Source organism: Triticum aestivum, chromosome 4B (genome assembly GCF_018294505.1).
Source record: "Triticum aestivum cultivar Chinese Spring chromosome 4B, IWGSC CS RefSeq v2.1, whole genome shotgun sequence".
Taxonomy (NCBI): domain Eukaryota; kingdom Viridiplantae; phylum Streptophyta; class Magnoliopsida; order Poales; family Poaceae; genus Triticum; species Triticum aestivum.
In genome coordinates, this window is record NC_057804.1 from 604,592,539 (window position 1) to 604,608,809 (window position 16,271).

The 16,271-nt window shown below is 45.6% G+C and overlaps 2 protein-coding genes across 2 annotated transcripts; one reads left to right on the top strand and one right to left on the bottom strand.

Annotated features, from left to right (window-relative positions):
- Positions 1 to 421: 421 nt before the first annotated feature.
- On the top strand, positions 422 to 1,527 carry LOC123089365 (LOB domain-containing protein 29). Its single transcript, XM_044511064.1, has one exon. The coding sequence runs from the start codon at positions 636 to 638 to the stop codon at positions 1,197 to 1,199; it is 564 nt and encodes a 187-aa protein (XP_044366999.1). The 5' UTR covers positions 422 to 635; the 3' UTR covers positions 1,200 to 1,527.
- Positions 1,528 to 9,373: 7,846 nt separating this feature from the next.
- LOC123089367 (LOB domain-containing protein CRL1) lies at positions 9,374 to 10,540 on the bottom strand. Its single transcript, XM_044511065.1, has one exon. The coding sequence runs from the start codon at positions 10,447 to 10,449 to the stop codon at positions 9,715 to 9,717; it is 735 nt and encodes a 244-aa protein (XP_044367000.1). The 5' UTR covers positions 10,450 to 10,540; the 3' UTR covers positions 9,374 to 9,714.
- Between the last annotated feature and the right edge of the window lie 5,731 nt (positions 10,541 to 16,271).

Consider the following 16,271-nt stretch of genomic DNA (forward strand, 5'->3'; position numbering starts at 1 on the left):
TGGTACTGAGCACTGACAGTGCAGTGTGTTTCTCCCGAAAAGTATCAGCCTGAACCCTCAAATCCAGCGGTGCTAATTTCGATGCCAGTTGTTTTTCTTCGCAAACTGGCATCAGCTCTAGTGATCGATGATGTTACCTAAAGATTTCTAGTAGAGAAGAACATTTCGATGGTCTAGTCCTATAATTAGCTTTCCTCTTTCTAAGGCGATACAAGAATATATGGCGAGTTCGTCCATGATCAGTATTCATCTGATACCTGTTCTCTCTGCTCCTTGCGAAATGTGTGAGCCGTCAATCATGCAAATCAACAGTACGCAAGGCAGACATGTGCATTTCTCTCATTTTTCTTGGCACCAAGTTTAATCGCACTATTCAAGTAGCCGGTGTCCCCGAACCGCACACACGAGCCCCTCGCGCTCCTGTACATGATGCGCATTCTTCTCTGGCCCTGTCCCCTCGCAGCCCATGCCTTCGCGTCACCTCCTCTACTCTAGTCGACCTATAAAACTCCGGTCTCGTGCGTGTGCAGCTAACTGAAAGCGCCGTCTCCACAGGTCAGAGCTCTATCATAAGCTAGCTAGCCAGGCCAGGCGAGCGATCGGACGATCGGGCTACAATTTCGACTACGGCGACGATGGCCGGCGCGGGCGTGACGACGACGGGGTCGCCGTGCGGGGCGTGCAAGTTCCTGCGGCGCCGATGCGCGGCGGAGTGCGTGTTCGCGCCCTACTTCTGCGCGGAGGACGGCGCGTCGCAGTTCGCGGCCATCCACAAGGTGTTCGGCGCCAGCAACGCGGCCAAGCTGCTGCAGCAGGTGGCGCCGGGGGACCGGAGCGAGGTCGCCGCCACGGTGACCTACGAGGCGCAGGCCAGGCTGCGCGACCCCGTCTACGGCTGCGTCGCCCACATCTTCGCGCTGCAGCAGCAGGTGGTGGCGCTGCAGGCGCAGGTGGCGCACGCCAGGACGCAGGCGCAGCTGGGGGCGGCGACGGCGATGCACCCGCTGCTCCAGCAGCAGCTGCAGCAGCAGGCGTGGCAGGTGGCGGCCGCCGCGGAGCAGCACGACCACCAGTCCATGACGTCCACGCAGAGCAGCTCCGGCTGCTACAGCGGCGCCCACCAGCGCTCCGACGGGTCCTCGCTGCACGGCGCCGAGATGTACTGCGGCTACGGCGAGCAGGAGGAAGGCAGTTACTGACCCCAGATGTTTGATTCACTCGTTCCTCGTACGTTCCCCTGAGAAAAAAGCTGAGAGATGTACCATGAAAAGTTTCTCCTTTGCAACGCGCGTTCGATTGAGTTGGTTCAGCTCTATCTTGCCGGCCTCGGCTGTGAAGGGATCGATCGGCCTTGTGTTGTTTGGGGCTCAAGACGAACCCATGATTTCCAACTTTCCAACTCGATCGGGCCTCGATTGTTACGTGTGAACTTGTTCGAAATTCCCTTTGTTACAGCGTGTTTGTCTGAATAAGTGTAGAAGCTAATATGGCGTTCGACGAAATTTCAGCGTCCAGACATGTTTTGCTTGAGGTTATGCTTGTGCTGGAATTTTTTTTTGTTTTTTGAGGTTGCAGTGAAGTGACCACAGGTACACGGAAGGGCTTTTTGGGCTTCATTTCTGCCTAGAAGGCTCTAGTCCAGCAACATTAATGAAGATGGAACAGTCAGCCTCGTGCAGTAAACTCTACTCTTTTGCCTCAAAAAAAAAAGTAAACTCTACTCTTTGTTCTCCTTCCAATTACAAAACAGTAAAACAAAGCTAGCTACGAGGCAGCACGGCAACTTGGCGTCGTCAACCGTCCGATCCAGCACATGAACCGTCCAGATCGTCACTTCGTCCCACCGAGACATTTAGTGCGTTTTAACCGTGTCGCGACCAACTAGACCCACGTAATCGGGCCGCTGCTCCGCAGACCGAGTCAGGGATCATCCCGTTCATTGGACCAACCAGCCCAAAAGTCCCATAGACAGAGCGACGGAAATCTTTGCCCCCCTGCCCCCCCCCCCCCCCCCCCCCGCGTGAGTTCTCCATACATTCGTTCCTATCTCCGATCCGATCTCCCAATCCTCCCACCCCCCGTCGATGCGTGGCGATGCGGAGTGGCTGCTCGGCTGGTGGAGGATCTGCCTCGTGGCTGTGAGGGGATCATGCCTTACGACTAGCGGCGACCTAGGACTCGTCCGTCGCGTCGGCGGTGACACCCTACCTCCTCTGTCTAGGGATCACAACGGCAAGCGGCCACTCCTTATGGGGCCTCTTCTCTTCGAACTTATTGGTCGCCGGTGATGCTCGGAATGCTGCTGTTGGTACGCGACTGTGCAACGCCCTCACCACGTCCACGCTGACCCAGGACGGGAGTGTGGCACTAAGCCCCTGGTCCTCTACAACAGGTAGGTTGGACGAGACAAGAAATTTTCTGTGCAAATTCTCTCTGATTAAGGAAATCCTTTAACTCTTCTAATCTTGTGATTATATCATGCAGGAAGGCTCTTGCCATCTTTCTGTATGGTGATTTATTCATCTGCCTTTCCCATGTAATTGGTCCGTGACCGCCCAAGATTGGTGCTCATCAGGCATGTTCTAAAATATTATCTAAATTATAACTTCAGCATATTTCGATGTAGCCATAGAATACTACCTACTTAAGATTATTGATATCAATGGTTCAGAAATGTATTCTAAGTTTGGCAAGCTAGCCAAGTTCTGCAAATAAGTTTCTTTGCTTCTTATTTCTTGCTAACATATGTGTGATAGTTCAAGTACTCAACTATTATTCTGTTGTAGCTTCTATATTTCCAGCACCACCCAACGATTTGGCATCATCTTGTAACTATTCCCTCCCCAAAAATATCAGTGGGATATGATAAGGATCATATCCTTAGATGTTAGACTAAATATTTCAAGAGTTTTTTTTTTGCGAATCGAATTTCAAGAGTTAAATCCTAAATAAATGTATAAGAACAAAATATAGGTTGTTTAGTAATGGTTACGGACTTACTGGAATGAACACATTTAGAGTGCACACAAATTTATACCAAATGTAATCTCTTAATATAAATTAAAGGAACACAATCATTATTAGTTTTAATAGTATTTCCATGTTCTTTTTTATTAATAATGTGATTGACACCCCCTTTCCATTAAGCATGTTGATATTTTTAATGCCAATATACTAAACCTTTTTTATTCGTAATTGTCTCTACAAACATCAAGCCTTTCTAAAATTTTCCATCATCTTGCCACACTACTTTGCAGTTGGCATGTGCACACGCATACTATGGCATACCATGCTCCCCATTGGATCGTTTAAATTTAACATTGTGCGTATACATGTATTCATTCTTACAATGTAAAGAAAAATATCTCAAATATTTAAACAACCTTAATTAATCCAAAGTATTAGTATATTTTCTTATTACCATGGACGGGCGCGGCAACACGCGTCTTTAAGGTCTAGTAGTACCTCATAAGGGAACCGGCTCCTCTACCGTGCTGCTAAGCACGGCACCCTGCAGTGCCTCCTCGTGGCGCTAGCGGTCGCATGCATATGGGCCTTGTCAAAAACAAAAGTAACCCAGCCCAGCCGTTCTATCCATCACACCGTTCTACTAAAAAAACAGATTAATTGCCTCAAAAAAAGAATAATGAATTAACTATAATTAATACAATACATGTCTAACGAAAACAAACTCATTTCCAAAAAACATTTTTACTAAATCTCGATCTTATTTTACTTGGAGCGGAATATGTCATTTTCCTATTTTCTATTTATTATTTTAATCGGTCCGATTGGTACCTTTATTTTTGTTTTTGTGTTCTTTCAGATAATACTGTGAAACAAAAATGAACTCATTTTCAGAAAATTTGTTTTGCTAATCTCAGTCTTATTTTGCGCAAAGCGGAATATGTCCTTTCTATTTATTATTTTGACCAGTTTGATTGGTACATTTATTTTTATGTGTGTCTGTTTTATCTTTACCACATTCGTCGCCCAAACAAAACTGCAGTCGCATGTCAGTGCATGGGGGTGCAACTACAATTGCATATCCATCAATCGCATTTAACTATAGTTAAAGATCGTCGTGTTGTATCCCTTTGGTCGCCACCGGGTTGCGGCTAGAGTTTCCTGCTCGGTTGTGTAGCCGCCTCGCTCACAAGTTTCAACAAATATATTACCCGAAAAAAACAAATATATCCATGTATTAAAAATATATGATTTTAAATAACACACTTTTATTTCATTCTTCTTTTTTTAGTTTTATGTTTTTAATACATGAATATATTTGTCAGAGTCGTGAGAGAGGCGGCTACGCAGCCGACCAAGGCGCGATACTTGTTCTCTCCCTAATGATGACGCCTGAGCACAGAGACATCGGCGACAAATGGACATGCAATTGTACATGCACGCCAGTGCATGTTTTTTTTTTAACAGGAGGAATATCCCCGGTCTCTGGATCGCCTGAGCGCTCGCCCTCATCGCCTCATTCGCTCGCTCTCTCAACAAATCTCCCACCCTCATGAACTCGAGGGGTAGATCGCCGGTGCACATGCATGCGACTGCAGTTGCGCACGATCCATTGTAAGGCAGCTAAAATTATGTGTGGTCGGCGGATGTGGTAAAAACAAAAGCACACAAAAACAAAATTAAAAGTACAATTGAATGGATTAAAATAATAAATAGAAAAATAGGAAAATGACATATTCCGCTCCACATAAAAAAAGACTGAGATTTTGTAAAACTATTTTTTTGAAACAAGTTCACTTTAGTTAGTCATGTACTGTATTAATTATAATTACTAATTCGTTAATCTATTCAGGTGTGTGATGCATCGAACGGATAGTCTGGGTAGCTACATTGGTTTTTGGCAAGGCCCATATGCGTGCGTCCACTAGCGCCACAAGGAGGCACGGCAAGGTGCCGTGCTTAACAGCACGGTAGAGGAGCCGGTTCCCCTCATAAGGGCAACTCCAACGAGGTTCACCAAACGGATATCATCAAGTCCATAAACGCGTCCAAACGTGTCCGTGGACTGAGGTATGGAAGCCGGTCATCCAACCATATCCAGCAAATGTTCGCTCTTTATCAAATGAAAAGATGAGAGAGAATGAAGGAGGAGAGAAGGTGGGTTTCTGGTGGGTCTGATGCTGAATCGACGTATCCATGGTGTTCCATACTCCCCCAAACCTCCCATAAGTTTAGGGGTAGTTGTGGGATTTTGGACGTCCGGGCGGGTTTGGTACACGGCGTGGGATGGCGTTAAACTTTTGGACCGTGCGGTCCAGACAGTTGGGTTGTTTTGAAGAACCGTGTTATGATAGCCTCGCCTATAGGAGAGCGCCCTGAAACATTGAAGTGAGTCGGCCCAATAAGCAGTTTTGGAAAGCTTCTATGGAAATGTTCGAGGAACCTTTTGCATGATTTTGGGACGACTCAATGCGGGTTTTTTTTTGTGTGTTTGTCTCTATCAGTTTTCATAGGTTTTTCATTTGCTTTTATTTTTTCCTATTTTTTTCATTTTTCATTTTCCAAGAATATTTGTCGACATTTTTTGAGTTCACATTGAACATTTTCTATATACAGATCCAACACTTCTTACATACACATTGATAAATTATTAAAAATACCTGGCAAAACAATTTAAGCATAATTTGAACATTTTTCACAAATTTCATGAAATTTGTTTAAACATGCAAACATTTTCTAATGTTAGAACATTTTTAATGAGTTACGAGCATTTTTTTGAAATTGCACGAACAAATTAGTTTTCATAAACATTTTTTTAAATGTCACGAAACATATTATTAAAATGTATGAACATTTTTCCTACCATGAACAGTATTTTGAATGGTATGAACATTTTTTAAAATTATGGAAACAATATTTATATTGTCATGATAATTTTTAAAAACACCATAAACAAAATTTAAACATGCAAGCATTTCTTAATGCCAGGAACTTTTTTATAAGTTGCACAAACAATTCTTTTACAGGCATTAACATTATTTTAATGTGCAGTGAACTTTAAAAAAAATTAAGAACATGGTGTTTGAAAAAAATTAGAATATTTCCAAATATGAAAACACACAGAAAATACAGAACAAAACGAAGGAACGAAAGAGCACACTACTAGGCCAGTGCACTAGCAGGTCAGCTAAGGCGAGGATATGACGATTTTTTTGCTAGAAAAAGGATATGAAGATTTTTCAGGTCCAAATATAACAAAAGTAGCCCCATTTGTTTTATACGCTTATCCTTTTTATATACTCGACATATGAAAATGTATATTGATGAAAATTCATACGCACATACAACACATGTACTTGTATATTTTTTCAGGATTTTTTGGTGGTATAAATAGTAATTTGGTAAAAGAAAGGGCTCCTTGGAGCCCGTCTTTCAAATCCTGTTTCCGCACTTTTAGCTCATTTAACAAAAAAAAAATCCTCTTTGTTCAAAATTTACCTCTTTTCAAGTTCTGTACTGTTCTATCGGGGGTTCCCATGCTAGCCCAAAGTGGCAAAATCAATGAGCCTCTCTAGTTCGGTGCATCTATTGTTAGGCATGTCTGATGCGGCACACGGGGTCAGGCAACATGGTTCAGCGCGATTTGGCCCGAGTCACTCGCCATATTCTCCATTTTGCTACGTGTAAGTATAGGGATATATCATGGGTAACACCAGGGCGGGTGGAAGGCCACTACGCGCGGGTGATCGCCAATGGTCGCAAGAGGAAGAACACACACGTGGTAAGATAATACCTTCTCACCCCTCCCACTAGCAAATGTCATGTAGGCTTGTTGTTAGGGTTGCTTCAGCACCACCACCGCCGCTTCATCTGAGGACAAATCACCGTCGCTGACACTTTCGCTTCGAAATACCTAGCTCGGATATGGGAGGAGGTCTTACTCGGGTGTGGTTCATCCCGAGGCGATGATGGCAGTCAGGCTTAACGAGATCGCCGCACCCGTCTACTGGGTGAGCTGCATCGCCACACACATGTGGCATCTGACTCACCGCTCCACATGAGACTAGCAGCTACTCCTACAGTAGGCCTTCACATTTATATCTCATTTGGCAAAACTTTATAAAAGGAAAAATACTGAAACAAATTTGCTTGCAGTTGCAGCGTAATTTCTGTTAAATGAGATAAATGTGCTGCAGACTCAATCTTGCATGGTAAGAGGTGATATGCACTCAATCTTTTTGAATAAAGTAGCTCTATAGAGCGCTCCAATTAGTAGAACATTACAAGCCACGTAGTTGGAACTACACAACTAATTAACACTCTCCTTTTTTTTAGGAACGAACAATCAGGCGATTAGTTAGAACCAAGATTTAAGTTACACATAATTGTGCTAGCACTCTTTTGTCTGTTCCGGTTGTTATTAGACCAGCACAGACTGGATCTCCAATATTTACATGCTGCATCAGACCATTTGGAGCAATAATATGTACATACCCTAATCTAAACTCTAATCCATGCCTGCCATGTCCCATTAGGAAGCTGCTGGAACAATCTTAGTTGAAATTGCGTAAAATCTGACTTCTTTTCCAGATCATTGTTAGACTTTTTATCCAAAATATTGACAGTATGATGGTGAACATATCTTCTCCGATATAGATAACCAGATATCCTATAATGATTCATATGAACTAAAAAGAGGAAAGCACATGACAAAACGTTATGCATTTTTCATCGCTGTAAAAGAACATATGTGCTGATTGGGCCTATCATTTTCAAGCATAATAGATTAAGTTTAAGCTTCTTGTGATGGAGTACTTTCCATGTCAATGCCTTGTTTCAATGTGTAGCTCCTCTGTCAATGCACTAAAAGCGAAAAAAACACTTCATAGAATATGTATTGCTTTAATTTCTGGAAAGAACTTCGATCAACTTAGTTGACATTCTCTTTAGTTCTTAAAGCACCAAAAGCAAATTGCACTTTATGATTGCCTTCCAACGGTAGTGGTACGGCTTATAATCAAAGTAAACTGGCCGCAATAAAACTGACATAATATGCAGACATAGACATCTTTTAGGAGCTAAGCAGATCATCAATGGTGTTTACACAAATTAAATACAACCGGGTCACTCAAATTAATTAGGTAAGCTGGTTGGTAGATTGTACTCCCTCCGACCAGAAATGTATGGTGTGCAAGGGCTTACGGTTCATCTTTGGCCAACAATTAATCTAATAAAATTTGATATATATTGTGTAAGAATTGTATCATTTAATTCATATGCAAATGCATTTTTCAAATAGTGACATGTTTGGACAATTCACATATTAATTGCTTAACTATTGTTCAAAGTTAAATTTCATACTCCATGTGCATCTTACATTTTGGAACGCAGAAATTACTTGCATATGTCGAGGGGGAAATCTAGCAGCATTTGTCCCTCCAGTACTATATGCTGGCATCAGGACAGTTTCTTCATTTTGTGGAGGATCACACATGAATACTTTACCCACAGAAGACACAGGACATGCATGCATGATGTATGCTATATTTTGAGAAACATTTCGGTACTGTTCCATTTAATGGCATAAACCATAAGCAAAATCTGAACGAGAACATCAGCGCAAATTCTATAAACAACTAGTCATCTTGCCCCAAATTTATAGAACTTTATCTAGGTTAATTCATGCTTATTTATAATGATCACAACATCTTTGCACTACAAATGAGTCCCAACTCCCAACCTCTTCCTTACTTATGTCATTCATGTTCCGTTCTGCCCCAACATTCTAAGTCCTGTACGTTATTCAAGTATAGAAAAAAAAATGCCACAACCTCAAGAGTTATGTTCTTAATCACCCCCACCCACTTTGAAGGGACAAGAAATATATAAAAACAAGAACAATACGATCTTAGTGCACATCAAATAGTCTCCAAGAAAAAACTCAGAAGAATTTCTACGAATTATACTGGAAAAAGACATACATTTGACAATATTTTGGAGGATCACAGTCTAAGCATAATTTCGTCAAAGGGTTAAGCAGATCATGATTAAGGATTGCATACTGCAGCATCATCGCATGTAAAAGCTAGCTATACTACTAGATTATATCAACACGTACTAGTACTTGAATATCAGATCCATAGGAATCTTTAGAAAGGCGGTATAAGAGTAGATAGGTTCCGTAAAAGAACTGGAGGAGCTAGCTAGTCAATGAAAACAGTTGTATAACTGGAATTTCCACATGTGCGGCCATTGAATCAGCTTGTCTATCACTATATCAGCTGTCCATCACTGCCTTCTAGCTTGTTCTCTTGATCATCTCTTGGCAATACATACATATTTATGGCATGACAAGTCGAATCATATACAGAATACTACTGCTGTACACAACTATACAGAACAGAACTCAGACAAGATAACTTATTTCCAACCAGAAATATATAGCATATTGATCGTACCAAGAAGCATTTTTGCTGTCTAGTCAACTAGCTAGGTTCCTGCGGTGATCATGTATAGATCTAGCAGTGAACTCTCACAACCCCTCTACTAGGATTATTACTAGTTGGCTAGGTAAGGACTAGAACCTGAGCATGATTGATCGACTGATCGACGTAGACTTTAAAAATTACACATATATTATCCAACTCAAACTCTCAAGCCCAAAACATGATCAGGATTCAGGAAATCATCGATCGAGGAGTATATCTTGTGATATATTAATTCTGCACTAGCTAGTTGTAGTGGTTCTTACGAGCGATTAAGGTACGCATAGGCCACGCTCTGCAGGTCCTCGCAGTCTTGGTACCCCGACGACGACCTCCACCCGCTCTCCTCCGTCCCGAACGACGACTGGTCCGCTGCCTCGAAGCCCGCCGCCGCGGCATGCCCGTCGTCGTCGGACGCCGACTGCTCGAGCGCGTGGTACATCATGTAGTCCGATGCCGCCGACCCGGCCAGCAGCGCGCTGATGGAGTCGTGCCCGGCCGCTGCGCCGCCATTGCCGCCGTACGCGCACTGCTGCTGTGCGGCCGCCGCGCCCACGCCGTTGCCGTTGGGCCATTGGTAGCCGCCGTGCGCGTACTGATCCGCCCCGCCGCCTCCCACGTAGCCCTTGACGTCGTTCTGGTGCTGCACGCCTTGCGGCGCCGGCGGGGCGTGCGCCTTGAGCGAGGCGAGCTGCGCCTGCAGGGTCATGACCTGCTGCTGGAGTGCGAAGATGTGTGCCACGCAGCCGTAGACGGGGTCGCGGAGGCGGGCCTGCGCCTCGTAGGAGACGGTGACGGCGGCCTCGGCGCGGTCGGAGATGGGCAGGTGCGCCAGGAGCTTGGAGACGTTGCTGGCGCCGAACACCTTGTGGATGGCGGCGAAGTGCGCCGCGCCCTGCTCGTGGCAGAAGTAGGGCGCGAAGACGCACCCGCGCGCGCACTTGCGCCTCAAAAACTTGCACGCACCGCACGGCGACCCCAGTCCCGTCATGCTCATCAACCGACCGGTGATGATCCCTGGATCGCTCGGTGATGGAACTGATTGTGTTGTCTCTCTCCGGTGTCGTGGTGATCGCTGCTGCTGATGATGATGATGATGGTTGGAGTGCAATGGCCGGCCGAGCGCCATTGCTTATAAGGAGACGAAGAGGAAGGGGGAAAGAGTGCATGGTTGGAAATTAGGGCCTGAGGGAATAAACAATTCCGGCGTGTCTCCTCGGTGGCCAACCGCCTCCATTATTTTGAGCTTCCAATGGCGCTCTCGCCTCTTCCGCTAAGGTCTGCCCTCCCATTTTCTGTAGGTACACTAATACTATACCACTCTGCCAATCCCAAGAGAAGGACAAAGCACAATGGGGCTAGGTCATCCGGGTGCAATTATACACAACTTTCTCTCGTGTTTTTAGTTTAGTTGTTATCGTGACTGCTTGCCCGTGTGATGATTTCTTTTGTGATTAGTTGGGATGGGTTGCAGCGCGACTCGCCAGCACAGTCCAGTTGATAAATCCGGGGATAATACATATACAAGCATTTCATACATCACCTGGCCAGAAGTGGAGCTGTCGTTTGTGTTATTTTCAGCTCCTTTCTTTTCCTCGGGAGACAATATGTGATGGGAAATTAATTTAGAACTTTTTCCTTGGGATCAGAGACAACTTTGATAAATTAGCAGGGAAAATATATGCACAAGTGTATGTACATTTATATTCGTGCACATCAGCAGGCATGTATGTCCAATCATATGAGAAAAACAATCTAGCAGTGGGCTAATATACCACTTAAATATGTTTTGGAAAGGAAGCCCCAACATGTACCCTAATCTGTACCGGCTGCTCTAAACTAAGTGGAACCTGCAGGAAAGATTGGAACAGAGCAACAGAACTTCTGCGACCATGCTCTGGCATCTGCATCATGTAGGGTTAAGGAGCTTATTATCCTAACCAAGAGTCCAAACTCTTTTGCCTTCCACTGACCATTAGAGGTTTGCTGAGATTAGGCCGGCCTATGCCAATACAGTAATGCACCTTCACTAGCTAGGTGGTGCTAACCCATGCTTATCACTAAATTACATGCAGCATGACTAAATCGTGTAGGTAGGTAAGCAGTGGTAACAAACTAGGAACAACCAACGAAAGCACAAAGGGCAAGGCGCACTTGAATCCCAACGTGTCCAGTACCTACAAAGATACAGAGATTCCCAACGTGGTGGACCAGCCAACATCGTCCGTCTCATAAACAAATGCAATTTGGGGGAAAGAACACAGGGGGTAAATATTCTGTGCGGCATTTGATTCCTCGGTGTGACAGTCATCGGATCCCTGCACCTGCATGAGACATTCCCACGGGCATCTCCGGTGTGCATGTTGCCAAATTTCTCCTCTGTAGGTAATCTTAGAGCACGGTTAATAATATAGCCGCTTGATAGCTATAACATGTTGCCGTGTCATTTACAGCTACGTTCGAAAAAAGGTCATTTATAGTTAATGTAATATTCAACATGTATAGTATTGGGCTACAAGGAAGTACCATTTTTTTATGAGATGGCCTATCATACACTCTCACACAGCTTCTTGAAGCCCGTGCTACAGCTGGCTGTAAATCTATAGCTCACTTCTATTCTCTCTCATCTAACTCAGCAAAGATATAATATTTAAAATCTTACAGCCTGTAGACGTCAACCTTATTATACTTGCTCTTACACTAGTAGAAAACAGGGCATCAGTCCCGGTTCCAGACGGCCTTTAGTCCCGGTTCTGGAACCGGGACTAAAGCCCAAAATCTTTAGTCCGGGTTTGCTTACAAACCGGGACAGAAGGGGCTTCATGTGGCCGCTGCGGGGCGCCCAGGCAGGATGACCTTTAGTCCCGGTTGGTCACACCAATCGGGACCAAAAAGGCAGCTGTGGTTTTTGTTTTTGTTTTTTTGAGGGGGGGGGGGTTAGGGGTTTTGGAGGGTTAATTTAGGGGTTTGATCATATTATGTTAGCTAGCTAATAGAGAGAAGTGACCTCTCTTTCTCCGTGCTTGGTCGATGCTAGCTACTATACATATAGAGAGAACTCGACATGCCAGCTAATATGCAAATGAAGGAACCATTAATTACACAAGATCGTCATGAACATATACAGAGAGAAGTGACCTCTCTTTCTCCGACCGATTGGTCAAACAACAAGTTTGCGTATATCGATCGGAGCCTACTACCACTAGTAGAAAAACGACCTTATGTTCACCTCATTAGTACTAGTTCAATTACGAACCGGCACTAGTGTGCCCATTAGTGTCGGTTCCGACGGCTAAGCGGGTGGTACTCATTAGTCTCGGTTCGTGTTGAACCTCTAGTACCAGTTTGTGCCACGAACCGGAACTAAAGAGGTGGTTGGAGGCTGGGGCCCCACCAACACCTTTAGTCCCGGTTCATGGCACGAACCGGTACTAGAGGCTATCCTTTAGTCCCGGTTTGTATCATGAACCGGGACTAAAGATGTTCCAAGCCCGATGTCGGTGTCAAAACCTGCGGATCTCGGGTAGGGGGTCCCGAACTGTGCGTCCAAGGCTAATGGTAACAGGAGGCGGGGGACACGATGTTTACCCAGGTTCGGGGCCTCTCTATGGAGGTAATACCCTACTTCATGCTTGATTGATCTTGATGAGATGAGTATTACAAGAGTTGATCTACCACGAGATCGTAGAGGCTAACCCTAGAAGCTAGCCTATGATTATGATTGTTGTTGTTGTCCTACGGACTAAACCCTCCGGTTTATATAGACACCAGAGGGGGCTAGGGTTACATCAGGTCGGTTACAGAGAAGGGAATCTACATATCTGAATCGCCAAGCTTGCCTTCCACGCAAAGGAGAGTCCCACCCGGACACAGGACGAAGTCTTCTATCTTGTATCTTCATAGCCCAACAGTCCGGCCAATGTCTATAGTCCGGATGTCTTAGGACCCCATAATCCCGGACTCCCTCAATAGCCCCCGAACCAGGCTTCAATGACGATGAGTCCGGCGCGCATACTATCTTCGGCATTGCAAGACGGGTTCCTTCTCCGAACTCTTCAAAGTACCTATAGTAAAGCGCAGTGTCCGACTTTCCATTTAATGATATGTTCCTCGGCTTCTGTACTCCAATAATTCCAGTTTCCATGTGTCGAGCGAATGAGAGAAGTCGGGGCATTTTTACACTTGCCACCATAACCATGTAAGTAAATTGTCTATTTAAAGAGAAGGGGATCTTCAGATCCAATCCACACCATCTCCCCCAAGTGAGGAATCATCAAAGCGCGCCTGCAAAAACTATTCCAACATGGCCAGCGTTTGTAGTTCCTCCTCCTTCCCTAACAGCGACAAGCCGGGCGATTGGGAGAGGTGTACCGTATCCCACGGTCAACTGGTGAAGTTACAGATCCAGGGGTTTCTCCCTCCTGCATATCTAGTCCCCGTTCGAGCCGGATTGGCTTCTTATGACGGCGGGCAACAAGCGGAGAATTTTCCCAATCCGTCCAAGGGGGAGCGAGTGTGCCTTGTCCCTTACTTGTTGAGGGGTGTCGGATTTCCAATCCATCCGTTCCTCCGCAAGCTCCTGGAGTACTATGGCCTCTAGCTGCACAATTTTACCCCTGCCTCCATCCTGCACATTGCAGGTTACGTCGCTCTTTGCGAGTTATTTCTGGGATGCGAAGCCCATTTTGAGCTATGGAAGAAGCTGTTCTGCCTCGTCCCTCGCAATCAAGAGGGATCAATATTCCAAGTGGGCGGAGCCAAGGTATGGCGCATCACCGGGACCGGATACCTATCCGGCACACCGAAGAAGGTAACCTAAGAATGGCCCTCCGAGTGGTTTTATATAGAGGACGTCTCCCTTCCCGACCCAATCTGAATGGGTCTTCCTGAGTTTACAAGCACTCCGTTAAAGAAACGCCTCAGCTGGCGTCCCCGGAGCCTCAGTGAGGAAGATAGCAGGGAGGTCCTTCAATTGATGAGCAAGATAAAAATGCTTGCTCAATCCGGATTGACAATAATCGAGGTTATAGCAATATGCATAATGCGGGGGCTACAGCCACTCCAGTACCGAGGGCATCCCATGTGGCACTTCAACGGAGAATACGACGCCACCCGCTATAGCCAGAAAGACCCGGACTCCACCACCGCTCTAGTGAAAATACTGTCCGATTTATACAAAGGAGAATAAGAGGAGTTCATCCGGATTAAGCCACGGGACGGATTTTCCATGTACAACCCTCCCAGCTGGGTGAGTTGTTATCCATTACTCAACTCTATTCATTCCCCCAGTCCTTTATCATAAATATTTAATCCGTCCTTCTATAACAGGAATGGCGGAAAATTACCAGGGAGATCCACAGCCCGGCTCCACAGCCAGAGGACCACAACCGGGCCCTTGACACTGGAATAGAAGAGGATCCGAACATATTCGTGGAGCTTGGCGAAGGGGTGTTTTACCAGGCGAGCTGTGACGGCACCGCAGTGGCCATCATTGCCGACTATCCCGGACTCCTCCCTGTATCACATGTAAGTAAACAGGAGACTTATCTTCCGAAAAGTATTCACTCTTTCCGCCTTACCTACCGCACAATTTTATGCTTTAAAGGGAAGGCAATTGGCACGCCATGCCGAACCCGAGGCGACTCACCAACAAGGGGCGCACAAGCCGGGTAGGCTTCCAAAAAGGAAGGTGAACAAAAACACGGCCGAGCCATCATCAAAGAGGTATGGTTTTAACATGCTCCGTGGTTGCCACCTTAAAGTATGACACTATCCGCCGTGTCTTGGCAGAAAGAACATCCGCCGGACTATGTCCGGGGATCCTACCTTCCATGCCCCTACCAGCCGAATTCCGGAACCGGTCTCGAGAGTGGAGGCTAACACGAAGGCGACACCGGACGATCCTCATATAGAGGATTCGGATAGAATATCGCTACAAATTCCGAAGTGAAGAGCGCCATGAATCATCGGCGTCGTCGGGCCGCACTCTGCGACCCTGGTTTTTCGGAAGAGGCTTTCAATGCCTTCAATTCGGGTGATGCGTACATCTGAGCTGCTCAAGATGGGCTTGCTAGAGCCACAGACCAGTATTTGAAAGATATACGGGTAAGTAAAATCTGATAATTATGTATATCAGTAGCCCCGGAGACTTGAAACAGTTGGTACAACTGATTTAAGGATCATTGTATGAATAGGTTCTCACAGAGAAGAATAACATGTTGTCTCAAGAGCTGGAGAAGTGTCAAACCCAGCTAAGGGCCACAACTGCCGAACTAGAGAAATCCAAGAAGGCCTCAACTGGTAATGTTTCTCTCTATCGAGAAAAAACGTAATCACGTCTACCAGCGGTGTTGACACGTTGCCGATCTGATAGCAGATTCCGCAGACAATCCTGGTGTGAATCCGGAGATCCTACAAGAGGATGAACAGAGAGCTCAAAGACATCAAGATGCTGGTGAGCGTATACTTACACAGGTCAGGCAGGAGAAAAAATATCTCCAAGATGCCAATACCCGACTGGGCGTAGAATTGAAAGATGTTCGGGCCGAGCTGGCTGACTCCATGAAGGAAAATAAAAGGCTTCAACGCGGCATTTTTAGTATGTGCTCAAACGAGCATTTATATAGTTTGGCGAAGAAATGGACTAACAGAGTTATGTCTATAGGTATGCTGACTGGCCGTCCCGAAGAGGAGATGCCCGGATCCTCAGGTGATCTGCTACAAGAGCTTTCGCAATTGCACGAGCATGTTCGGCAGGCGATGCGGAGTGTGGCCAAGGCCTTGTGGCCATCCGCCTCCCTACCAGGAAGTATGGAGGAG